This window comes from Hemiscyllium ocellatum, chromosome 50 (genome assembly GCF_020745735.1).
Source record: "Hemiscyllium ocellatum isolate sHemOce1 chromosome 50, sHemOce1.pat.X.cur, whole genome shotgun sequence".
Classification (NCBI taxonomy): Eukaryota; Metazoa; Chordata; class Chondrichthyes; order Orectolobiformes; family Hemiscylliidae; genus Hemiscyllium; species Hemiscyllium ocellatum.
This window is the reverse complement of record NC_083450.1, coordinates 3295719-3321062: the sequence shown is the minus strand read 5'-3', so window position 1 is coordinate 3321062 and position 25344 is coordinate 3295719. Positions and strand designations below refer to the sequence as shown.

The 25344-nt window shown below is 53.5% G+C and overlaps 1 protein-coding gene across 2 annotated transcripts in view; it reads right to left on the bottom strand.

Annotated features, from left to right (window-relative positions):
- Positions 1-25344, bottom strand: part of LOC132805623 (zinc finger protein 687-like) — a 69608-nt gene that overhangs the window by 23312 nt on the left and 20952 nt on the right. The window contains exons 1-4 of one of the 2 annotated variants that reach the window (XM_060820796.1): positions 15148-15235; positions 7069-9227; positions 3238-3416; positions 1298-1474 (exon numbers count right to left, since the gene is read on the bottom strand). In XM_060820796.1, coding sequence (XP_060676779.1) covers positions 1298-1474; positions 3238-3416; positions 7069-9227; positions 15148-15163 — 2531 coding nt within the window. In that variant the 5' untranslated portion in view covers positions 15164-15235. Of the gene's footprint in view, positions 1-1297; positions 1475-3237; positions 3417-7068; positions 9228-15147; positions 15236-25344 lie in introns of those variants that run through there. The other variant, XM_060820797.1, reaches the window with a different exon arrangement.

Genomic DNA, 25344 nt, shown 5'->3' with positions numbered 1-25344 from the left:
CATTTGTAGTGGTTTGTATCCGCCGCTACCGGTTGTCAGTTCCAGCTGTCCGCTGCAGTGGCCGGTATATTGGGTCCAGGTCGATGGAATCTGTGGATGAGTGCCATGCCTCTAGGAATTCCCTGGCTGTTCTCTGTTGGGCTTGCCCTATAATAGTCGTGTTGTCCCAGTCAAATTCATGTTGCTTGTCATCTGCGTGTGTGGCTACTATGGATAGCTGGTCGTGTCGTTTCGTGGTTAGTAGGTGTTCAACTAGCTGGAACTGACAACCGGAAGGCGGCAGATACAAACCACTATAAATGCCGGAGGAATCAGCACAGAAGCGCTTCACAGGAGGCTCCCAAGCACTGAGGATGTCACCTAGACAGGGGACGAAACGTCTGCAACACAAACTCCCAGCTCGGCGAACAGAACCACAACAACGAGCACCCGAGCTACAAATCTTCTCCCAAACTTTGTTTGGTGATTGTATTTTACTGTGAAGGTCAAAGTCTTTACAGATTGGTTTACTCTATTCATCTCCATTTCTTTCAGGTAAGGTTTGATTTCGTTGTTGAATCTGCAACACTGTGGTCAGTTTTTTTTACTGAAACACAAGCTTGCAATGTTCAAATTCAAAAATAAAACATGATCCATTAAAGCCAGACTTCAGTTCTTTAGGAAATCCAGATACACAATATCCCCCAATTTCCACGTCACTTACTCCATCCCCAGAGGCCTCAGGAAACTGGGTTTAATAGTCCCCAAAGTCAAGTCGACTCCGGCAGATTGTTCAATCATTTCGAAGCCTCTCTTCACGAACGGGTGTGTTAAATCTCTCCCAACCCGGATTGGGGAAAATGGGGTCTCACAGATAAACACCCGCAGGAGAGGAGGCCAGAAAGACAGGAGGAGTGAAAGTGAGCGGGTATGAGCTTGAAGACCTCTAGAGAGTACAAACACTGACATGGAACAGAGGTGTCAAACAAACGCCATGCTCTACACTGCACAGGAGACACAGCATGATCCCAGATACACCACTGTCACCCAGCCAGACAGACAGATTGTGAGGGGAGGATGGCATGGTCTCGAATGCATGGCTCGCTCACTCGTTCAGTTGAGGATGCACTGGCAGTAAGGGTGGAGGGTCAGAAGACAAATTAAGTTGCACACTTCGTGTTTGCTATCATGCATTCAGTGGCAGAGATCGCCCGATACACAGGGAGGGCCCCCCCCCCCCGAGCTCACCCGAAACCACCCCTCCACCTGACCTCCAACAGCACTGTGACCACTTGGGTGTTCCCGCAGCATCACTTACTTGGCCTGCTGATTGCTAACGCCTGGGTGCTGTGTATAGATGTGCGAGTGTGCACTGGGGGCAGACTTGAATGCCATGGGGCATATTGGACATTTGTGGAACGCCTCACAGTGCACGTCCTGAATGTGTGACTTGATCGAGGTAATCCCTCCATACACAACTCCACACTGAGGGCACCTGAGGGAGGGAAGAACATCAGCGCATTACAGAAAGGAAACAAATCATTGCAGACACACAAATACTGTAAGATATAGCAGCTTGGAGACCGGGTCCGATCTGATAATCTTCAGTAACAGCTTGTACTGCTGAGGCTCTTTTGGGCTGCATTTGGAACATTGCGAGCTGCTTTGGGCCCTGTCTCCAAGGAAGGATGTGGTGAACTTGGAGGGTGTCCAGATCAAAGCTGGGGATGAAGGGCCTGTCACATAAGGAGTGGCTGAGAGGATCGGAGGCCTGAACACAGGCTGAGGTAACCAGTTGTTGTCAGGAACAACCACTTTACAGATGCTCTTCATAACTTAGGTGGCAATAAGATGGCTTCTCAATGCTTCTCCTAGGCTGCAAACCGACAATTCTGCTAAAAGCTACAGAGAGTGGCTTTTAATTCTGCTATAGCTGCATAACGGACTCATCATCTGCTTCAATAGTGATTAGCAGACAATGCTCCCTTTTCAGCACAGAAATAACGAGACGAGATAAAACATTACTGGCCATCCGAACTGGCCTTCAGATAGAGGTGCAATGGCTTGGTTAGTGAGGTAAGGGTGGCCTGAGTGTTGGAAAACAAACCAGGAAATAGCACTGGACCAAGTCCCTGTCAGATAAAGGAGTATCGTGTGTTGGTGGCTGATTGGCTGAACGTACTGTGCGATCATGGCCTGTACCCTTCTTTAAGAGCAGTATAAAAATGTCTCTGTTTTAAGCCATGTGTACAGCTCCTCTGAGGAATACAGATGTACACAGCCTCTGTGTTTCTGTACGCTCTATACACGGCCATATGAAGAAATAAAGAATGAAGACATAAAGAACCAGACCGATTGTGAATGCTTGCTGACCGATCATAGATCAGAGAGACCCACCTCACCATCCCCCTTCCCCACCCCAATCCAGATCTTCAGCTGACGACTCCAGGTCTGGATCCTGATGGGAGTTTAGGAGAATGAGGTGGAATCTCACGGAGACTGACAGATGTGGAGACCAGAGAGAGACAAAGGCCCAAGGACGCAGCCTCAGAGTGAAGGGACGGCCTTTTAGAACTCAGATGAGGAGGAATTTCTTTAGCCAGAGGGTGAGGAAGCTGTGGGGAACCCAAAGCAGCAGAGGGCAAGTTGCTGAGTGTCTTTAACACCCAGGTAGATAGGTTCTTGATTAGTCAGGGAAACAAGGATAACAGGAAGGAGGCAGGAAACTGGAGTTTAAAAAACACATATCAGCCATGAATGAATGGTGGAGTAGATTTGATGGGCCAAATGGCCTAATCCCACTCCTACATCTTAGGCTCCTCGTCACTTAAAAATGACCATTTATAAATTCCACTTTTCTTTCCTTCCCTGTACATTGTCCCTTCTGTTCAGGGATCCTCAATGCCTGTTTGAGGGGTGGGGCAGAAGTGGAGTATATCCAACCCCTCCCACTCCAGTATTGCCGTTCACCTCCCACCCCGCTCCACTAAACCCTGCAGTTGCCCAGTGAGGCGGTGGGAGAGCTCCCCACTTCCCCATCGCTGGCTGGCTCCTGCTGAGAAGGGGGCAGCACTGGGTTTAGCCCCGACGTGCCCAAGGGTCAGGCTGCGAGCGTGGATGCCAGGGGTGGAAGGAACCGCAGAGCCCACACTCTACCCATCAGCCTGGCGAGAGTTCAAAATGCAGGAAAACCATCAAGAGACGCAAGAACAGTCGGAGGCACAGAGGGCTCGGAGCTCTCGGCAGCGGGTCACCTACTTGTATCCGATCTTGCGGGCATAATGACAGCAGACGTCTTTGACGTGGGTCTGGATGTGTGCAGCACGGCAGACCCCTCCACACTCAGGGCAGATGTACGGCGACTTGCTCTTGTGTAGACGGTAGTGGGCAAAGAAGCTGCACTTTGTGGGGAGTAACATCTGACAGAGCTGACACACCTAGGCAAGGAGGAAGGGTACAGAGAAGGATTGAGCAGCTACACTCCGGGTTAACCCTGATCTACATCAACACCAGCCCCACATCCAGCTCTCACACACAGGGTTTCCAGTACACACAGCACTAACACCAAGATCGGCAAGCCCGCAAACCCTTTTGGGAGAACAGTACTGCCTAGCATAACAGGGCAACAGTGTGAGGGAGCTGGGTTAACAGCTGTAGGGATACAGTCAGGAACACAGGGTGCTGGGGGGGGAGAGGGGTTACTGAGTGACAGTGTGAGGGAGCTGGGTTAACATTAGTAGGGATACAGTCAGTAACACAGGGCGCTGGGGGGGGGAGAGGGGTTACTGAGTGACAGTGTGAGGGAGCTGGGTTAACAGCTGTAGGGATACAGTCAGGAATACAGGGCGCTGGGGGGGGAGAGGGGTTACTGAGTGACAGTGTGAGGGAGCTGGGTTAACAGCTGTAGGGATACAGTCAGGAACACAGGGCGCTGGGGGGGGAGAGGGGTTACTGAGTGACAGTGTGAGGGAGCTGGGTTAACAGCTGTAGGGATACAGTCAGGAACACAGGGTGCTGGGGGGGGGAGAGGGGTTACTGAGTGACAGTGTGAGGGAGCTGGGTTAACACCTGTAGGGATACAGTCAGTAACACAGGGCGCTGGGGTGGGGGGGGGGTGGGGAAAAGGGGTTACTGAGTGACAGTGTGAGGGAGCTGGGTTAACACCTGTAGGGATACAGTCAGTAACACAGGGTGCTGGGGGGGAGAGGGGTTACTGAGTGACAGTGTGAGGGAGCTGGATTAACATCAGTAGGGATACAGTCAGTAACACAGGGCCCGGGGGGGGGGGGGGGTTACTGAGTGACAGTGTGAGGGAACTGGATTAACATCAGTAGGGATACAGTCAGTAACACAGGGGCCCGGGGGGGGGGGGGGGGGGGTTACTGAGTGACAGTGTGAGGGAACTGGATTAACACCTGTAGGGATACAGTCAGGAACACAGGGTGCTGGGGGGGAGAGGGGTTACTGAGGGACAGTGTGGGGGAACTGGATTAACATCAGTAGGGATACAGTCAGTAACACAGGGCGCTGGGGTGGGGGAGGAGGGGTTACTGAGTGACAGTGTGAGGTAGCTGGATTAACATCAGTAGGGATACAGTCAGGAACACAGGCGCTGGGGGGGGAGAGGGGTTACTGAGGGACAGTGTGAGGGAGCTGGATTAACATCAGTAGGGATACAGTCAGTAACACAGGGCCCGGGGAGGGGGGGGGGTTACTGAGTGACAGTGTGAGGGAACTGGATTAACATCAGTAGGGATACAGTCAGTAACACAGGGCGCTGGGGGGGGGAAGAGGGGTTACTGAGGGACGGTGTGAGGGAGCTGGATTAACATCAGTACAGATACAGTCAGGAACACAGGCGCTGGGGGGGGGAAAGAGGGGCTACTGAGTGACAGTGTGAGGGAGCTGGATTAACATCAGTAGGGAAACAGTCAATAACACAGGGCGCAGGGCACTGGGGGGGAGAGGGGTTACTGAGGGACAGTCTGAGGGAACTGGATTAACACCTGTAGGGATACAGTCAGTAACACAGCTCTGCGGGGGAGAGAGAGGGGTTACTGAGTGACAGTGTGAGTGAGCTGGATTAACATCAGTAGAGATACAGTCAGGAACACAGGGCGCTGGGGGTCGGGGGGGAGAAGAGGGGTTACTGAGTGACAGTGTGAGGGACCTGGATTAACACGGGGGAGAATGTGCAAACTCCACACAGACAGTCACCGGAGGCTGGGATCAAACCTGGAACGCTGGTGCTGTCAGGCAGCAGTGCTAACCACTCAGTCACCGTGTGCTCGTGTCAGCGTGGGGTTCCTCCGGGTGCTCCAGTTTTCTCCCACAGTCACAAAGACGTGCAGGTCAGGTGAATTGGCCATGCTGAATTGCCCATCGAGTTAGGTTCATTAATCAGAGGGAGATGGGTCTGGGTGGGTTACTCTTCAGAGGGTTGGTGTGGACTTGTTGGGCCGAAGGGCCTGTTTCCACACTGTAGGGAATCTAATCTCATCTAATAACATCAGTAGAGATACAGGTCAGGAACAGGATGTTGGATTACTACTGTACCAAATTGGTTTGAAAATTGTTTTTCTGTGAAATTCTGACGATATCGATCTGATTCACATGTCAAGAATTTCCCATCTGAAAGAGGGGGTGGAAAATTTCCAAAATCCGTCTCCACTGAGTATCTCACAGTGACTGGAGGAGAAAGTACCTCATCATTGTAGGATCCCTACAGTGTGGAAACAGGCCATTCAGCCCAACAAGTCTACAGTGACCAGCTGAGGGGTAACCCACCCAGACCCATTCCCCTACCCTATTACTCTGCATTTACTCCTGACTAACGTACCTAATCTATGCATCCCTGAACACTACGGGCAATTTAGCATGGCCAACCCACCGTAACCTGCACATCTTTGGACTGTGGGAGATTGATAGATTCTTGATGTCACAAGGAATTAAGGGCTACGGAGAGAATGCTGGTAAGTGGAGTTGAAATGCCCATCAGCCATGATTGAATGGCGGAGTGGACTCAATGGGCCGAATGGCCTTACTTCCACTCCTATGTCTTATGGTCTAAACCCACGCGGACACAGGGAGAATGTTCAAACTCCACACATCCTGAGGGTGGACTTGAATCCGGACCCCTAGTGCTGTGAGGTAGCAGTGCTAACCACTGAGCCACCGTGCCATCTGTACACGATTGTCAGGACAAGACAGCATTGGCCTCCAACTGTGACGCCTTCCTGTCAACTCGCGTTCTGACCCCAGTGTTCAGAAATGTGCCCATGGTCAGGGAGGCTGAGGAACGGGAGAGAGGGGCAAGTCACTACCTTCCCCCACCCCACCGAACGGAGGGGCAGGACAGCTGGGCTCTGGACGGCTGACCAGGAGACCTCACCAAGGTCTTCACCTTGGTAAGTAGAAGAGAGCTTGTGCCACATGGTGGGTAAGGGGGGAGCATTGGGGGCGGTCAGTTCTAGGCTGCTCTCAATGTCAGACAGTCACTAATAAATCCCAATCAGAAACTCTGAGGAATACCTTCCCCCAGGGATTGCGGGAATGGGGACTCGCTCCCATGGGGAGTTGTGGGGCGGCAGGTGCAAGATAGAGAATGGGGTACTCCCTGGTGGGCAGTGGAACCGAGTTGGGGATTTGCTCTGGTTGGGATAGGGGAAGAATGAGAGTTCACGCTGGTGGGGAGCAGGTTGAATGGGGTCTTCCCTCCCTTAGGGAATGGTCATGGTGAATAGCACAGGAGCCGGGTGTTGCCAGATAAACTCACGAGACAGAAAGGAATGTCCGGATATGGGGGGCGGGGTTTGAAGGTGGGAACAGAGAGGAGGCTTGCATGAGCATGGAAGATATCGAAGGGGTCAGAGTGGATGTGGGGGTTCGAGTGAATTCAAAAGGAAGGGGGGGGGGGTCGAGTTGTTCAACGTGTACACACGTGTCTCAGAAAGCTGCAGACCCGGTGGCAGCATACACTGCCTCAACTGGGAAGACAGGTGCGGGAGGTGGTGGTGGGTGGCAGGGCAGTTAAGAACGACACCAAAACCCTCACCCTTCCCCATACACCACCCCCCCGCCTGCACCCACCTGGGCAGCAGCAGCAGTGTTGTTGGTGGCACTCTCGGAGCTGGGGGAGCCGACCTGGAAGTGCAGTGCCAGCTCTAGCTGGTTGGCGAAGGGCTGGTCACACTCGGCACAGTTGAAGTTGCTGCAGTTGATGAGGGCGGGGTCGGGGAACAGGGGCATCACCGGGGAGGAGCTGGCCTGGGAGCCGGCGTCCACAGCGGCGTTCCTGGGCCGGCTGGGCGCCAGCGCGGCAGAGACGTCCGGCTGGCCGATCATCTGCTCCAGGCTGATGGTCTTCATGACCAGGTTGGAGCACTGCATGACCAGCCCCTTGTCCTTGTGCTCACGGGCATGCTGCATTAGGCTGCAGCGGTTAAAGAAGACAATTCTCTTGGCGCAGTGGTTGCACGTCACATCGATCCTCATGCTGCGCCGGTCGTAGTGCCGTGCCAGGCTCTTCTCCAGGGCGAAGGAGTCACCGCACTCCAGGCACCGGTAACCCAAGGGCGGCAGTGCCAGGCAACTCTCCGCTGGCGGGTTGAGGTTGGGTTTGTAGGTGGGCAGCGGGTTCCTCCCGTTCAGCAGCTTGTGAAAAGCCTCCACCAGGGGAGCAGCCGGGCTCCGAGAGGGACCCTGCCCTGGTTTCTGTGCCGCCGCACTACCCGGTGATTTGGTGGCCAGCTGGAGGGTGGTGGTGGTGGCAGACTTGGGCGCCAGGGACAAGGGCCTGGCAGGGGTGGTCGCAGCAGGGAGGGTCTGGGGCACCAGGTTCAGGCTGGCCAAGTGGACGCTCTTGGAGACCGGCTTGGCAGCTGTGGCCGGGGACTTGGGCGGTGCCAGCGTGGCTTTCTGGGCGATGCTGGCGGCCATGAGCATGGCGGTGCTGGCGTTCTGGAAGGTGGACTTGGGCAGCACCGTCCCTTTGACCACGGTGCCGTTGCCCAGCTGCAGACTGACCACCTCGGGACCGTCACCGGGGTCGGGAGCTGGGGTGGGCACCTCCGGGTTGGGAAGGAGCTGCTCTTCGCCTCTCTCGGCCTCTTCCTCGTGCCCTTCCTCCATGGGCTCCAGCTCGCCCTCGGGCACCAGGCCATCTGCCTGGTCAGCCCGCGGCTCCGAATCGGACGAGACCCGGGTCACGGTTCGCATGATGCCCCCCGTGGACGTCTTGATGGTCTTGATGCGCACCTTGAGGGGGCGGGAGGAGCTGGTGGAGGAGGACTCCTTGCTGCTGCTGCTGCTGCTGTCATCGCTGGTCACACTCCGGGGGCTACCGGCCTGCTGCTGTTGCTTCTTCCCCTGCTTGGGGCCAAGGCTCGGGGGGGAAGGCAGGCCGCACGGATTGCCTTTAGCCATCGGCGAGGACTCGGGGGAGCTTGGAGGCTGTGCCTCTGCCTCCCCTTCGGGGGATTTCACTTCAACACCCCCCGCTGCCCCTGAATCAGTGCGGGGATCCGGCCAGAGAGCGGTGGGGCACTCGGGGGCAGCGAAGGTGTTGCCATCGCCCCTTGGCGCGTTGGGGAAGCTGCCCTCCTGGTCGCTGCTCTGCTCCATCTCCTCCGACTCCACCTCGGAGTGCCTCTCCTCCTCCTCCTCCTCCTCTTCCTCCGCCAACTCCAGCTCGTCGTCCGAGGATGAAGACCCGACGGCTCCGTTTTCCTTCTCCCGCTCCTCGGCCTGGAGCTCGGAGGCCGCGGGGACGGGGAAGAGCAGCGAGCGCGGGGGGAAGGGAGGGCTCTGGCGCGCCCCCTCCCCCTCCTCGCTCCTCGCGGGCGGCTCAAAGGGAGGCAGGCCCTCCGTTGCCTCAGGCCGGGCTTCTTTCAGCCAGCCCTGGCAGGCGGAGGCCCGGGAATCCGGTTCGGGGGAGTCGGGGTTCGGTGCCGACTCGTAGCCGTTGTGCAGCACGCTGCTGTCGAAGCGGTGCGGCTCCTTCTGGTGGCCGGGCGAGCGTTTGGGGCTGACGCTGTGCTTGACGATCACGCTGACCACTGGCTCGTCGGGCAGGCTGGGGGCCAGCTCCACGGACAGCGCCTTGCTGCTGGCCGCCTGCTTCAAGGGGGCTTCCTCTTGGCCTGACTCAATGCCGCCCTGGGGGTCCAAATCGGGGATATCAAAGGCTGCCAACAGGTCATCAAAATCAGGCGTCGTCATTTCGCCCATTATAGGGAGGCTAGTCAAACCTGCAGGGGGCGAGAGAACAGTCATTTCACACACTACTGCGCTGGAACGTCCTACACTCTACTCTGAAACACTCCAACATTCCCCCCCTCGCTGTCGAATCTGTCTCGGCAGGTCATTACTGCCAGCTCTCCGACTGGTGAAGCGTCGCGAGCAGTCCCCACTGCTTTCTCGAACACCAGAAGGTTGCGGGAGAAACTCAGTGGGTCAGGTAGCTGCTGCGGAGAGAGAAAAACGCAGCTGAAGTTGTGAGCCTGGCCGCGAAAAAAAAAGGCACCCGGGCAGCTACATGAACAGGAAGGGTTTAGGGGGGGGTACAGGCCAAGTGCTGGCAAATGGATTCATTTAGGATATCATTTTGGAAGTGGACCGGAGGGCCTGTTGCTGTGCTCAGCGACTCGATCTCTCTCCACACATGCTGCCAGGACCTGCTGAGTTTCTCCAGCAATTTCTGGTGTTGTTTGGGATTTACAGCAGCTTCACGCACCTGCCTTCTCCACAGGGAAAAGGCTCTCTCCCTCAGACACCCAGCTGTCTCCTAACCCGCGCAGGCCAAGGGTTTGAGTACAAAGGTGTCTTCCACTCAAGGCAAAGGAGGCTTTCTGCCTCCCTCCCAGAGGGGTGGGAAGAGAGTGTCGAGGGGAACTCTCTTCCCCAGAGAATGATGGAGGTTGACTCATTGAATTTATTTTCAGGAAAAGACCTTGCGTTAATCCAGAATCCGAGGTACAGCATGGAGGGGGGGGGGGGGGGGGGTGGGGGTGTAACTGAAGTTGCGCTCACAACCAGACCTTGTTGAACAGGTTCGAGGGGCTGAACAGCCTTACTCCCGTTGTTAGTTCGAATGTAACTCAAGGGACAGTGATGGTAAGCATCCCTGGTTTGAATGGGTTTCTCGCACAATCTGAACGCGATGGCCACCAGTTGGGCAGGCACAGCAAGCGACGAATTAAAATAAACGGGGGTGAGAATCAGTGGTTCACTTCCCTGCTGGTTGTCGTTCACTCCAGGGAAGCTGATGCTGTAACCCGATCTGAAGCTGGGCTCGGGCAGGCAAAACAAAGGCAGCTGCTTACCCTCACGCGTTGTCAAGGCACCTGGAGGCTGTGCTCTGTATTGCTTTCACCCCCTAGGAAACCTCTGCTAAGTGATTCAGGCGGGGGGGGGGGGAAAAGAGGGGAGGTCCCTGGGGGAACAGTCTAATGGCAAGTTCTCACATCTTCCCCAATCGCTGGGGTTTGCCTCTCACCACAGCCAGCAAAACCGAAACCTGGGACACAGGCCCATTGTTCAAAATCAGAACAACCAGAAGGGGAATATAAACCATCAGCCAACCTGGGGGGAGAAGGTGGGATCACTCCCCTGAGGACAACGGGCTGAATGGCCTCTCTCTCTCTGCACTGTGCAGCATTGACGGACAGGTTTACAACTGTCTCAATGCTGGATATAGGAACATGCAAATGTGCGCACAGTCAGGGGCTGGGGGATCCATGGGGCATTTGCGAAGGATAAACTATCTGCTTGGCTGGCTGAGAGAGAGAACACAGGGATGAGAGGCAGCCTCACGTGAAGCTGCCATTGGAGATGGCGCCCCAACAAACACGCGCACACACACAGACGCACACCTCCATCCCCAGCCCCAAACCGGACTCCATCTCCCCCCGACCCCAGTGGTGAATCTGATGGAGTTGCCGGGGGCCACAGTGAGTGGAACAGCACAGGAAGTCAGGCAGCATCCGAAAAGGAGAGTCAACGTTTCGAGCACAAGCTGTTTGTCAGGAATGCCATTTATACCCTTCATTCCTGAAGGAGGGCTCACACTCGACACTGCGACTCTGCTGCTTCTCAGATGCTGTCTGACCTGCTGCGCTTTTCCAGCACCACACTGTTCAATCCTGACCTACAGTCCTCACTGTTAGCCCAGAGACCTGGCGAGAAAATACACAGGGGATCCCATGACAAGCCACCGCTCAGAGGGTGTGACCCAGAGAGGGGTCCTGGTAAACCCTCCCTCAGTACCCTCTCTGGGTCACACCCTCCAGTACAGACAGTATCCTGGTAAACCCTCCCTCAGTACCCTCTCTGGGTCACACCCTCCAGTACAGACAGTATCCTGGTAACCCTCCCTCAGTACCCTCTCTGGGTCACACCCTCCAGTACAGACGGTATCCTGGTAACCCTCCCTCAGTACCCTCTCTAGGTCACACCCTCCAGTACAGGCAGTATCCTGGTAAACCCTCCCTCAGTACCCTCTCTGGGTCACACCCTCCAGTACAGACAGTATCCTGGTAAACCCTCCCTCAGTACCCTCTCTGGGTCACACCCTCCAGTACAGACAGTATCCTGGTAACCCTCCCTCAGTACCCTCTCTGGGTCACACCCTCCAGTACAGACAGTATCCTGGTAAACCCTCCCTCAGTACCCTGTGTAGCGTGATCCAAATGTCTGTGTATGCACAGAGCAGCTAAGGTTGCGGGGCAGGGTGGTAAAGTGGTTGCGGAGCAGTGAATGCGTTGAGAAGTTACATTTGTCGAGTTTGAGGAGGTAACCAGCTGTGTTGATGGGGAATCATATCCTTTCTATAATGTGCTGACCAGAACTGCATACTGTCCTCCAATGTGACCTAACCAGTGTTTTATGTAATTCCAGCATTACCTCACTGCTATTGGCACTCCCTGTCTCAGCTAAAACAAAGGTGATTATCCCACAACCCTTCTTATCTACTGTATCTCCCTGCCCTGCCACCTTCAGGGATCAGAGTATTGGGTCGCTCTGATATTCAACACATTCCAAGGGTCTTGGTGTGGTTTGACCTCCTCAAATGCAGGAGGTCATACTTTTCCTGGTTGAATTCCATTTGCTCTGCCCACAATTCTCCTGTTGTTCACTAGTTATCCTCACTGTTTACCACTCGATAAACTTTCATGTCATCGGCAAACATCTGGATCATATCCCGTCGCATGGACACCGCCTGCAGCCAGGGGCCTAACACTGAGCTCTGTGGAGCAGCCTAGTACCATCAGCCTCTGCTTGCTGCCTCTCAGATCCCATGGCGCCAATCTCTCTCTGCCAACGAGGTACGCGGTGAAAAGCCTTGCTGAAGTCCTCGGACACCACATCAAGTGCTTCACCCTCAGTCTCGCCTCCTGAAAACCAGTTGGTCGAAACTGCCAGATACGACCTTCCCTTCACAAACCCATGCTGGTGATTAAATCAGTGGCCTCTCCAAGTGAGGACTGATTCAGTCGAATGCTCTGTCTAAGTTGCTCGCCTGTATTCGGGGTCTGTGTTCATCGATCAGTGTGCAGACAATGGTGAGTTTGATCCCAGAAAATCCAACTACGTATGGATTTCCGTTAGGCAGCAGGGAATACTACAGGGAACATCGCTTCTGACCCCTCAGGATTCCAACCATTTCCCCACCACCGAGGTTAGACAGACCAGCAGACCACAACATCACGCCCTCCTGCTCCTGGGGGTTAAGGTGGGTCCCTTCCATCTTTGCATCAGTGTGGAAGCTCACCCACCATTGTAGTTAGGTTCACCTGCATCTGTCCAAGTTCCTTCCACTGCACAGCACTGGCCTTTTAAAGCAGGTCATTAACTCAGCGGTCTGAATGGAAAAGGAAAACACCCCCCCCCCCCAAGGTGCGAGGGGAGTCCCTGTGGTATGTGGCTCAGGGTCAAACCCCAGAGGTCTACCCTACCATCTGCAGACGGCTTGATTAAAACATTTCAAGCCATTCCGAGATGTTTGGTCCTGGCCAGAGGTACCAATCAGAGGCAGCAGATTTGGCCTTCATCATCGTGACCACGTTCTCTCGTTTCTCTCCAGATTGTATCAAGCTTTCTGAAGATTTCAGTGATCGCAGAACAAGTGTGATGGAACGTCATCATCCCGTCACCAGTCCCTGGATTCACGCACGTACGCATGCACACACACACACACACACACACACACCCCTCTGATTGAGCCATCTGAACCGACTGTGCCACAGTGTCTCCGACTGCAGCTGCTTCTCACTTCCCACTTTCCAGGCTCTGGTTCAGTCAAGCGACTCGCTCCATGCCTTCCATCTTTTTTTTAAATTTCTAATGACCTGGAACGCCAGGTAACCAATAAATTAAACAGCTTGGCCAATTCATTCCGTTCTCGCCTTAACCCTTCCGGCGCTCGCCTTTAACTGCCAGCCTCTTCCACCCGAGTGTGATCAGATTCAAGGCCAGCCTTCCCACTTCCCTGCCACCACCAGCACCAACTTCATGCCTCCCAGAATGTGTCACAGTGCTGGCTCGGGGCATGTCAATGGTTCCCTAGCTGTCAGGGAGATGCCGTGTTGGTCTACAGTGTCACATTGGAGTCAGAGCTATTGGTGCCTTGTTCATGTGATTTTACAGCTAATTCCAACCATCTCTCTCATAAAGAGCAGAGGTGCCTCCACTCCTGCATTTCAGTGACGCCTGCTTTGCACAAACAACAACCCAACCACTTTGCTGAAGAGCTGGCAACAAGGCTCCCTTGATGACCCAGCCGAACAGTTGTCTCGCAGACAGCCCAGAATTGCGAAACAAAGGAACAGAACGTTTGCCGAACAGGTTTCCAGCACCATCAGTACAATCTCTCAGCACTTTGCCAACAGCAGACTCAGTTAAAACCAGGACTGGAAGAGCTACTCCAGGCAGGGGGGAACAATTCCTGCTGCATCAAGAACATTTCAACACCGACAAAGCCTCAGGCTCAAGTGATTCACCTTCCAACCGTACAGACAGAATGTGCCAATTCTTTCCAACCCCGTGCTGTCCCTGCCCTGGGAGGGTTTGACGGGGGATAGTGTAGAGGGAGCTTTACTCTGTATCTAACCCCGTGCTGTCCCTGCCCTGGGGGTGTTTGATGGGGGACAGTGTAGAGGGAGCTTTACTCTGTATCTAACCCCGTGCTGTCCCTGCCCTGGGAGAGTTTGACAGGGGAACAGCGTAGAGGGAGCTTTACTCTGTATCTAACCCCGTGCTGTCCCTGCCCTGGGGGTGTTTGATGGGGGACAGTGTAGAGGGAGCTTTACTCTGTATCTAACCCCGTGCTGTCCCTGCCCTGGGAGGGTTTGACGGGGGAACAGCGTAGAGGGAGCTTTACTCTGTAGCTAACCCCGTGCTGTCCCTGCCCTGGGGGTGTTTGTTGGGGGCACAGTGTAGAGGGAGCTTTACGCTGTATCTAACCCCGTGCTGTCCCTGCCCTGGGAATGTTTTAATGGGGATGGTGTAGAGGGAGCTTTACTCTCAATCCAACCCCGTGCTGTCCCTGTCTTGGGAGTGTTTGGTGGGGGAGGGACACTGTAGAGAGAGCTTTACTCGGTATTTAACCCTGTGCCGTCCCCGTCCTGTGGGTGTTCCAGAGTGGAGTAACAGTATAAAATGAAAGGTATGTTGAGAAGGATCCACAAAGATGCGAGTGGTCGTGAATCAGGTTCTAAAGTGATGGGGTTTGCAAAGATTCGGATGCAAATCCCAAGGTGAAGCGCTTGGCTGGTTTCCCACTCGATCGGTGGTGTTTCTGACGGGACGAGACCGACACACCACTACAACTCTCAGTTTCTGCACCAATTCTACAGCTTAAAGTTTCTTGCCAAGGATTCGCAGCTCTAAAAGATCGCAGTAAATGGAAGAGTGAGGAAATCGCAAGGAACGGTGGGACACGTGCAGATTTTAACCGTGAAAAGCATGGAGGTAACGGAGGGGCCACAGCTGCTCTCTCCCACATAGTTCCTTTTGAGGTGTCAGGGCATCCCACTACTGTTAGCTCCTCACCCAACAGACGAGAAGGGAGACAGCGCAGAGTTGGACACTGGACTGAGCAAACTGATGGGTAGCCAACTCCCCCAAAACCCGCAGCATCCACCCGCCCACTCACTGTCAGAAGCTACTCACTCTTTATAATCTCCATCCCTGGATTTGTTACAACGCTGGAGGATCGGCTTGGGAGAGGTTAGTCCTCGTCATTCAGGCAAGACACTGCCTTACACAGCACTTCCTCTTGGCTGCCTGGCAAATCCCCCCCACCCCCCACACACACATATACACACACACACACCACCCCACACCTCTTCCAGAAAGGAGCTCATGTTGCTCGTGACATCACCCGTCCTGGCAGCAGCCCTCCTGGTTAAATCTCTCTCCCCTTCCCACACCCCCCACGCTCATAGGCAAGATATTCAAAACAAGAGAGAGGCGTGTTACTGACAGAGCTGGGGGACAGGAGCTCGGAGCTGCACAGGGAGGAGATGTTTGCACAGAGGAAGCTACCTCTAGCCTTCCTAACCCTTAATTGCAATGATACAAACAAGAGTCAACCAGCCAGGGTGTTTTTCATATCTGCTGCTTTTTTTAAACAAAGAAAGCAAGGGGTTGAGAATCGATTGTTTGGGTGGTGTTAACGGAGAGAGAGAGACACAAAGACATTGAGACAGAGACAGACACAGAGAGAGACACACACAGAGGGAGAGGGGGAGAGAGAGAGAGAGAGACACACACACACAGAGGGAGAGAGAGAGACACACACACACACAGAGAGGGAGAGAGAGACACACACACACACACACACACACACACACACACACACACACACAGAGAGAGAGAGAGAGACACACACACACACAGAGGGAGAGAGAGAGACACACACACACACAGAGAGGGAGAGACACACACACACACACACACACACACACACACACACACACACACAGAGAGAGAGAGAGAGACACACACACACAAGACACAGAGAGAGAGACAGACAAACAGAGAGACAGACAGACAGACACACACACAGACACAGAGAGAGAGACACACACAGAACAAACAGAGAGACAGAGACAAAATTGATCAGTGAGAATTCCCACTCCCAAAGACACTGGCTGGAAGGTAGGTCAGCCACCTCTGACCACTCGGTCACCAGATCACAGACGCTCCAGGGTCACCCTGTCCGAATAAACTCCCCATGGGAATTTCCTTCTTGCTGACGTCCGCCCCAGTGGGACACAGAAAACAGTAGTTCACAAACACCACCATATCCTGGGGAATGAGTCATCATTTACGTGGTGGTGGTTGCGGGGTGGGGGTGGGGGTGGGAAGATGCTTGATAATGGCTGAGGAGGAGGGAGTATCCAAGTGAGGAGAGGGAAGAGAAAGATGTGAGCTGTAGCGGGGGGGGGGGTGGGGGTGGGGGGGGGGGTGGGGGGGGGTGGTGGGGGTGGGTGGAGTGTGTGGAGGAGAGAGCATGCGTGTGTGCACAGGGTTGTAATTCAAGCCAATGACTCACAGCAGGCTGCCCCATATCCACGCCAACCTGTCAAATGCAACAAGCAGCAGGGGGTAAACAGCACCCAAGCCCAGAGGGAGAATGGCCCTGACGCCCAGGGTCCCACTCTCTGGAATTCCCTCCCTAACCCTGGAAACCTGCTGGAGCCAGGCACGTATCGGATAGTCTTTTGGGACAAAATAACGTGCAAGGGGATTGGAACACTGGAGAAAGCTGGCACTGGGTCGATGCTGTTTGTTTAATACATCAGTGCAGGAACGATAGGCCAAATGGCCCCTCTCTACAATTCTGTAAACCCATTCCTCCCTCTCTCTGACCCAGCAGCTCCATGTGTGGCTGGCAGTGAGATCTGATCCTATTGCATTCCTGGGACACAATGTTAAAAGGCACTACATCACAGAAGTTGTTGTTGTTTTGAAACAGCTACAATGGGGGAAGGGGAGGGGTCTGGGATCCAATCCCAAAATATTTACAGAAGTGGGGAACAGCAAGGAGGTCAGGCATCAGGGGGAGAACAAGGACTTTTCAAGCTGATCAATGGCACAAGCGATATGGGTTAGTGTCAGGGTGCAGGTTATTACCCAGAGTATGCCAGGAGAAGGCTCTGCCACAGAGAGAGGGAGAAGGGGACCCACTGACAGCAGAAACACAGCGCAGTACAGGCCCTCCGGCCCTCGATGTTGCACTGCCCTGTGAAACCAATCTGAAGCCCATCTAACCTACACTATTCCATTCTCGTCCATATGCCTATCCAATGACCATTTAAATGCCCTTAAAATTGCCAGGTACTACTGAGAAAAGAAACCCCCTCTGCCATCTGTCCTATATCTATCACCCCTCAATTTGAAGCTATGTCCCGTCCGAGGGAAAAGGCTCTCACTGTCCACCTTATCTAACCCTCTGATTACCTTATATGTCTCAATTAAGTCACCTCGGAACCTTCTCATCTCTAATGAAAACAGCCTCAGGTCCCTCAGCCTTTCCTTGTGAGACCTTCCCTCCATACCAGGCAATATCCTGGTAAATCTCCTCTGCACCCTTTCCAAAGCTTCCACATCCTTCCTAGAATGCGGTGACCACAATACTCCAAGTGCGGCCGCAGCAGAGCTGCAGCAAGAAGGGGCAGAGTGGGGGGTGGGAGGGGAGAAGCAGAACTGGGATTGAGGGGGAAAAGTTGTCAGTGGAAGCTGTGGGGTTTGTGGACAGCCTTCCTCGGTGTTGGAGAATGTGAACTTTTCAGCGGCTTTCCCCTCTTCTGTGCCTCAGCTTGGAACCACTGAGCAGGAGGCCATTCTGCCCTTCACATCCCTGCCGTCTCTTTCAAGGAAGATTACAATTAGCCGCAGCCTTCCCTTGATCTGCCCTGAGGGCTCTGCAGCTTCGGGTTATGAATTACAAGCTTTTTCACTGGCGTGCACATGTACCATCTACTCGATGCACTGCAGCAACTCAGTCCTCAGACAATACCTTCCAAACCCATCGCCACTTCCATCTGGAAGGACAAGGGGCAGCAGATACACGGGAACACTACCTCCTGCAAATTCCCCTCCAAGCCACACTCAATCCCAACCTGGAAATATATCGCCGTTCCTGCCTGGGACTCCATCCATTCCGACATTATGGATCCACATCACGTGGATCCACAGGCGCAGAACGTTACCTCACGACCACCTCAAGAGCAACGAGGGAAAGGCAATAAATGTTGGTCCACACAGCCACATACATATTGCATGAATGAGTAACAATGTTCCGGACTACCTACATTCCACTGCAATCATAGAAAAACATTCACTTATAACTCAAACACCGCTCCACTCTCTCCCGGATTATCCCACACCCTCCATCCCATCCCCGGAATATCCCACATCCTCCATCCAATCTCCTGGATTATCTTGCATCCCTCCATCCCATCTAGATCATCTGACACCCCTCTATCCCATCTCCTGGATTATATGGCACTCCTCTTTGCTTTCTCTGAGATTATCCAGCATCCATCCCCGCCCTCTCCCAGATTATCCCACACTCTCCATCCCACCCTCCAGATTATCCTGCATCCCTCCATCCCATCCCCAGAATATCCTGCATCCCTCCATTCAATCTCCTGGATTAGCCGTCATTCCTCTTCCCCCTCTCCTAGATTGTCCAGCATCCCTCTGCCCTCTCCCAGATTATCCCGCACACACCACAGAACCCTCCCAGATTATCCAGCACCCCTCCATCCCTTCTCCTGAATTATCCTTCCTCATCACCAAAACCTTTCCTTGGTCATTTCTAAGTTGACCTTTTCTGTTGCCTGACTGCTTACCTTCAGACACTCTCCGAACCTTTCCAATCGTTTCTCTAGGATAAACATCTCTTTGGTCCACTCTGACAGCTGGGGATGCTGTGCTAGTTTCTTGGAAGCCCCACTTTACATTCAAAGGAATTCCTCGCTGAAGTGGCACAACTGTTTCTTCTCTAGGGAGAAGTCTACGCTAGACTCCAACAATCTCCCATTTCCTCGAATGCCTACAGTATTGATCACTTCGCTGGGATTGTAGGGTTTGGAATCAGTTTATACAGCAGAACAAATCAGGCTATTCAGCCTCTCTGCTCTGTGCTAGCATTTTTGCTCCACTTGACTGTCCTCTCGCTCCATTCCACACCAACCCATCCGCGATTCCCTTCTCCCACATGATAATGCAATTCATCGCTGCTATTTGCCCCAACCGCACCCTATGGAGGGAGCAAGTTCCACCTACATTCCTAACGGATTTAAACATGACTCTCTTAATTGAAGACGGACACAGGAGCAAACCAATCAGTCCACTGATCTTGCTCTCTGGGTGAAGACATTTCCCCCGCCATTCTGATCGGGTTTATTAGCAACGGCTTAATAAGGATAAGGGTGGCATGGTGGCTCAGTGGTTAGCACCGCTGTCTCACAGCGCCAGGGACCCAGGTTTGATTCCAGCCTCGGGCAATTGTCTGTCTGGGGTTTGCACATCCTCCCCGTGTCTGTTTGTGGGTTTCTTCCGGGTGCTCCAGTTTCCTCCCACAGTCCAAAGATGTGCAGGTTAGGGTGGATTGGCCAGGGGAAATTGTCCCATAGTGTCCAGCGATGTGCAGGTTAGGGTGGATTGGCCAGGGGAAATTCTCCCATAGTGTCCAGGGATGTGCAGGTTAGGGTGGATTGGCCAGGGGAAATTGTCCCATAGTGCCCAGGGATGTGCAGGTAAGGGTGGGTTGGCCATGGGAACTTGTCCCATAGTGCCCAGGGATGTGCAGGTTCGGGTGGATTGGCCAGGGGAAATTGTCCCATAGTGTCCAGGGATGTGCAGGTTAGGGTGGATTGGCCATGGGAAATTGTCCCATTGTGGCCAGGGATGTGCAGGTAAGGGTGGATTGGCATGGGGAAATTGTCCCATAGTGCCCAGGGATGTGCAGGTTAGGGTGGATTGACCATGGGAAATTGTCCCATAGTGTCCAGGGATGTGCAGGTTAGGATGGGTTGGCCATGGGAACTTGTCCCATAGTGCCCAGGGATGTACAGGTTAGGGTGGATTGGCCATGGGAAATTGTCCCATAGTGCACAGGGATGTGCAGGTTAGGGTGGATTGACCATGGGAACTTGTCCCATAATGCCCAGGGATGTGCAGGTTAGGGTGGATTGACAATGGGAAATTGTCCCATAGTGCCCAGGGATGTGCAGGTTAGGGTGGGTTGACCATGGGAACTTGTCCCATAGTGCCCAGGGATGTGCAGGTTAGGGTGGGTTGGCCATGGGAAATTGTCCCATAGTGCCCAGGGAGTGCAGGTTAGGATGGGTGGGCCATGGGAACTTGTCCCATAGTGTCCAGGGATGTACAGGTTAGGGTGGGTGGGCCATGGGAAATTGTCCCATAGTGCCCAAGGATGTGCAGGTTAGGGTGGATTGACCATGGGAAATTGTCCCATAGTGCGCAGGGATGTGCAGGTTAGGGTGGATTGACCATGGGAAATTGTCCCATAATGCCCAGGGATGTACAGGTTAGGGTGGATTGGCCATGGGAAATTGTCCCATAGTGCGCAGGGATGTGCAGGTTAGGGTGGGTTGACCATGGGAACTTGTCCCATAGTGCCCAGGGATGTGCAGGTTAGGGTGGATTGACCATGGGAAATTGTCCCATAGTGTCCAGGGATGTGCAGGTTAGGATGGGTTGGCCATGGGAACTTGTCCCATAGTGCCCAGGGATGTACAGGTTAGGGTGGATTGGCCATGGGAAATTGTCCCATAGTGCCCAGGGATGTGCAGGTTAGGGTGGATTGACCATGGGAACTTGTCCCATAATGCCCAGGGATGTGCAGGTTAGGGTGGATTGACCATGGGAAATTGTCCCATAGTGCCCAGGGATGTGCAGGTTAGGGTGGGTTGACCATGGGAACTTGTCCCATAGTGCCCAGGGATGTGCAGGTTAGGGTGGGTTGGCCATGGGAAATTGTCCCATAGTGCCCAGGGATGTGCAGGTTAGGATGGGTGGGCCATGGGAACTTGTCCCATAGTGTCCAGGGATGTACAGGTTAGGGTGGGTGGGCCATGGGAACTTGTCCCATAGTGCCCAGGGATGTACAGGTTAGGGTGGGTGGGCCATGGGAACTTGTCCCATAGTGCCCAGGGATGTGCAGGTTAGGGTGGTGTCGCCGTGCTACATTGCCCATAGTCTTCAGGGATGTGTAGGCTAGGTGCATTAGTCAGTGGAAATTTAGAGTAATAGAATAGGGGAATGGGTCTTGGTAGGATACCCTTCGGAGGGGCGGTGGGGGCTTGGGCCAAATGGCCTGATTCCATAATATAAGGATTCTAACTCTTGAGTTTTGTCCCCCTCCCCACAAAGTGAAAACATTTTTTCTACATTAAATTTGAATGACCACCTTCTGCTGCGAGAATTTGAAATATAATTCTGAATCCTACCCCCCCCCCCAACAAATACCTTTAACTTTAAGCGTAGCCTTTCCTGTACAAACCTAATTAAAGCTATGATCACTATTGTTTGGATGTCTCATTTGCCGCTCAATTCAGCTGGGCTCAGTGTAAAGCCCCCCCCTTGCCTCAGAGTCAGAAAGCTTTGGGGTTCTCACCTGACGTGAGCACAATTTTCGCTGAAGACACGACGTGGGGTGCTGCACTGTCAGAGGTGCTAGCATACAGCTGAGCCCTTCAACTCAAACCCTGAATGCCCAGTCATTATTTCCATGGGCAGGGCAGCTTTCGAGAGGATATTTACCCACCTCACCCCCCCAAATCAACATCAGTGGGAGCTTGCTGTGTTCAAGTGACTCACTGGCTGAAATAACCAGAGTAAAAAATGAGGTCTGCAGATGCTGGAGATCAGAGCTGAAAATGCGTTGCTGGTCAAAGCACAGCAGGTTAGGCAGCATCTCAGGAATAGAGAATTCGACGTTTCGAGCATAAGCCCTTCATCAGGAATAAGAGAGAGAGAGCCAAGCAGGCTGAGATAAAAGGTAGGGAGGAGGGACTAGGGGGAGGGGCGATGGAGGTGGGATAGGTGGAAGGAGGTCAAGGTGAGGGTGATAGGCCGGAGTGGGGTGGGGGCGGAGAGGTCAGGAAGAGGATTGCAGGTTAGGAGGGCGGTGCTGAGTTGAGGGAACCGACTGAGACAAGGAGGGGGGAGGGGAAATGAGGAAGCTGGAGAAATCTGAATTCATACCTTGTGGTTGGAGGGTTCCCAGGCGGAAGATGAGGCGCTCCTCCTCCAGCCGTCGTGTAGTTGTGTTCTGCCGGTGGAGGAGTCCAAGGACCTGCATGTCCTCGGTGGAGTGGGAGGGGGAGTTAAAGTGTTGAGCCACGGGGTGATTGGGTTGGTTGGTTCGGGCGGCCCAGAGGTGTTCTCTGAAGCGTTCCGCAAGTAAGCGGCCTGTCTCACCAATATAGAGGAGGCCTCCTCTATATTGGTGAGACAGGCCGCTTACTTGCGGAACGCTTCAGAGAACACCTCTGGGCCGCCCGAACCAACCAACCCAATCACCCCGTGGCTCAACACTTTAACTCCCCCTCCCACTCCACCGAGGACATGCAGGTCCTTGGACTCCTCCACCGGCAGAACACAACTACACGACGGCTGGAGGAGGAGCGCCTCATCTTCCGCCTGGGAACCCTCCAACCACAAGGTATGAATTCAGATTTCTCCAGCTTCCTCATTTCCCCTCCCCCCTCCTTGTCTCAGTCGGTTCCCTCAACTCAGCACCGCCCTCCTAACCTGCAATCCTCTTCCTGACCTCTCCGCCCCCACCCCACTCCGGCCTATCACCCTCACCTTGACCTCCTTCCACCTATCCCACCTCCATCGCCCCTCCCCCTAGTCCCTCCTCCCTACCTTTTATCTCAGCCTGCTTGGCTCTCTCTCTCTTATTCCTGATGAAGGGCTTATGCTCGAAACGTCGAATTCTCTATTCCTGAGATGCTGCCTAACCTGCTGTGAAATAACCAGAGGTCAGGAATAGGCGGTAGGGAAATGCAAGTGTTGCTTTCACTTCCTAGATATAGACACGGTACGCCTCCACAGCAGAGTTCCATATTCCACAATTCACAGTGCAGAAATATTGCTGCAAGGTATTTAATTCCTCACGTGGACCACAACACGTTTGCCTAAGTGACAACGGAATGGCTGGAAATTCAGCAGGAAACCAACAGACTCTTGGACCTTTCAGGAGACAGCGAGGTCTGCAGATGCTAGGAATCAGAGTTGAGTGTGTGTTGCCGGGAAAGCACAGCAGGTCAGGCAGTATCCAAGGAGCAGGAAATTGACGTTTCGGACTGTAGCCCTTCATCAGGGATGGATGATGAAGGGCTCCAGCCTGAAACATCGATTTTCCTGTTCCGCAGATGCTGTGCTTTTCCAGCAACACACTCTTGGACCTTTCATTCTGTTTCTCGACATGACTCGATGTGCTTGTGAAAGAGGGCCACAGTGACTCCTCACTCACAAACCAAGAACCTGTCCGATCTGCATTAAAGAGTAATCTCAGTTATTGCTGTGACCAACAATCTGAGGGCATGGATGCCTGTCTGCCTCTCTCTTTTTGTATATATAAAGAGGTGGAGGTTGACAGACTCAGGATTTTGAACAACACTTGGTCACCACCACCTCACCCTCACAGTCTAGAAAGTGGCCACGTGGACACTGGTTCAGGATAAGGCTCCGATTACCTCAGTGGAAGTATTTGTGATGGGGAGAGTTGTTCTGATCAGAGAAACTCTGCCTAAAAAGGGCAGTGGAAATAGATTGGATGGTGACTTCCAAACAGGGAGCCGGAGAACTACCTGAAGCGGGTACGAGGAGAGAGGCAACAGGAAGGCGGTTAACCAGAGAGATCTCCCAGAAGTCAGCAGGACTTCTCAGTGTGGTGGATTATTGTACGTTTCTTTGTAAACGCCTTGATACTGCAAGCATGACCTACACAGAGTGCACACCCCATCTACCCACACACTCGCAGCACACCTCAGCAACGGACACACCACCCGAGCTAACCCAGACTCGGGAAAGGCCTGACTTGGGAACTCCACTGTCACCCCTTACAGGGCTGAACGCCTGCTTTCCAACACAACCAAATAAACGAGAAAGATTGCCCTGCCCAGAGTCTGACCTAGAACCCGTCTAACCCTAATCCTATTCCCCATTTCAAAAGAAAGGAGGGGGACAAAAGACAGTCTCGGAGGTGCCATCGCCTCCCGGGAAGGAGATCGAGTAACACCTGACATAACAAGCAAACAAGAACAAAGGCCGCTGGAAATCTCAAACACAAACAGAAAAGCTGGAGAAACTCGGCAGCATCCGCAGACAGAACGCAGAGTGAATGTGAGGCCGGACCCGAAACATCGAAACCACAGTAAGTCGAGGCCCTGGGGATGGGTCTACAGGTTACACAACCCAGCTCAAGGGAGCAGCAGCTGGGAGAGGAGAGGGGGCCTGGTACTGAGGGGAAAAGCCAGGATGGTGGGATCCCAGTGGTCAGCTCAGTTGGACGGAGGGACTTTCAGCAAAGAAAATTCCCAGGAGCTACCATGCTATGAGAACACAGCACTTACACCACGGTTGATGTTTCTCTCCCCCACATAATGCAGTCTGATTAATAAGTAGAGTGTAGAGAAACACAGGAAACGCAAGCTCAATTCGTGTAGGTTGCACATGACTGCAGGCCAGCTGTGCGGGAGAGGGGTATTTTTAGATGGGCAGATTTCACCCGGTTTTGCATCTTGCGTTGAGACCAGTTCTCTTCTACAGGACACCGTTTCCATCTCCTTATTGAAAGGAGGGGTGCAAATACGTCAGATGTGATTCAGAGGAGGTTGACGAGAGTGACATCTGGGATAAGCAGGTCGTTTTTAGATTAGATTAGATTACTTAGTGTGGAAACAGGCCCTTCGGCCCAACAAGTTCCACACTGACCCAGTGAAGCGCAACCCACTCAGACTCATTCCCCTACATTTACCCCTTCACCTAACACTATGGGCAATTTAGCATGGCCAATTCACCTAACCTGCACATTTTTGGATTGTGGGAGGAAACTGGAGCACCCGGAGGAAACCCACGCAGACACGGGGAGAATGTGCAAACTCCACACAGTCAGTCGCCTGAGGTGGGAATTAAACCTGGGTCTCTGGTGCTGTGAGGCAGCAGTGCTAACCACTGTGCCACCGTGCCGTTGTGAGGAAAGGTCAGACAGACCGGGCTAGGAGTGTGAAGGAGGGTGACGGGGTGATGTGAGTAACATGTCTAAGATCCTAAATGGTATTGAAATGATAAATGCCTTCATAGAGATGTACCGCATGG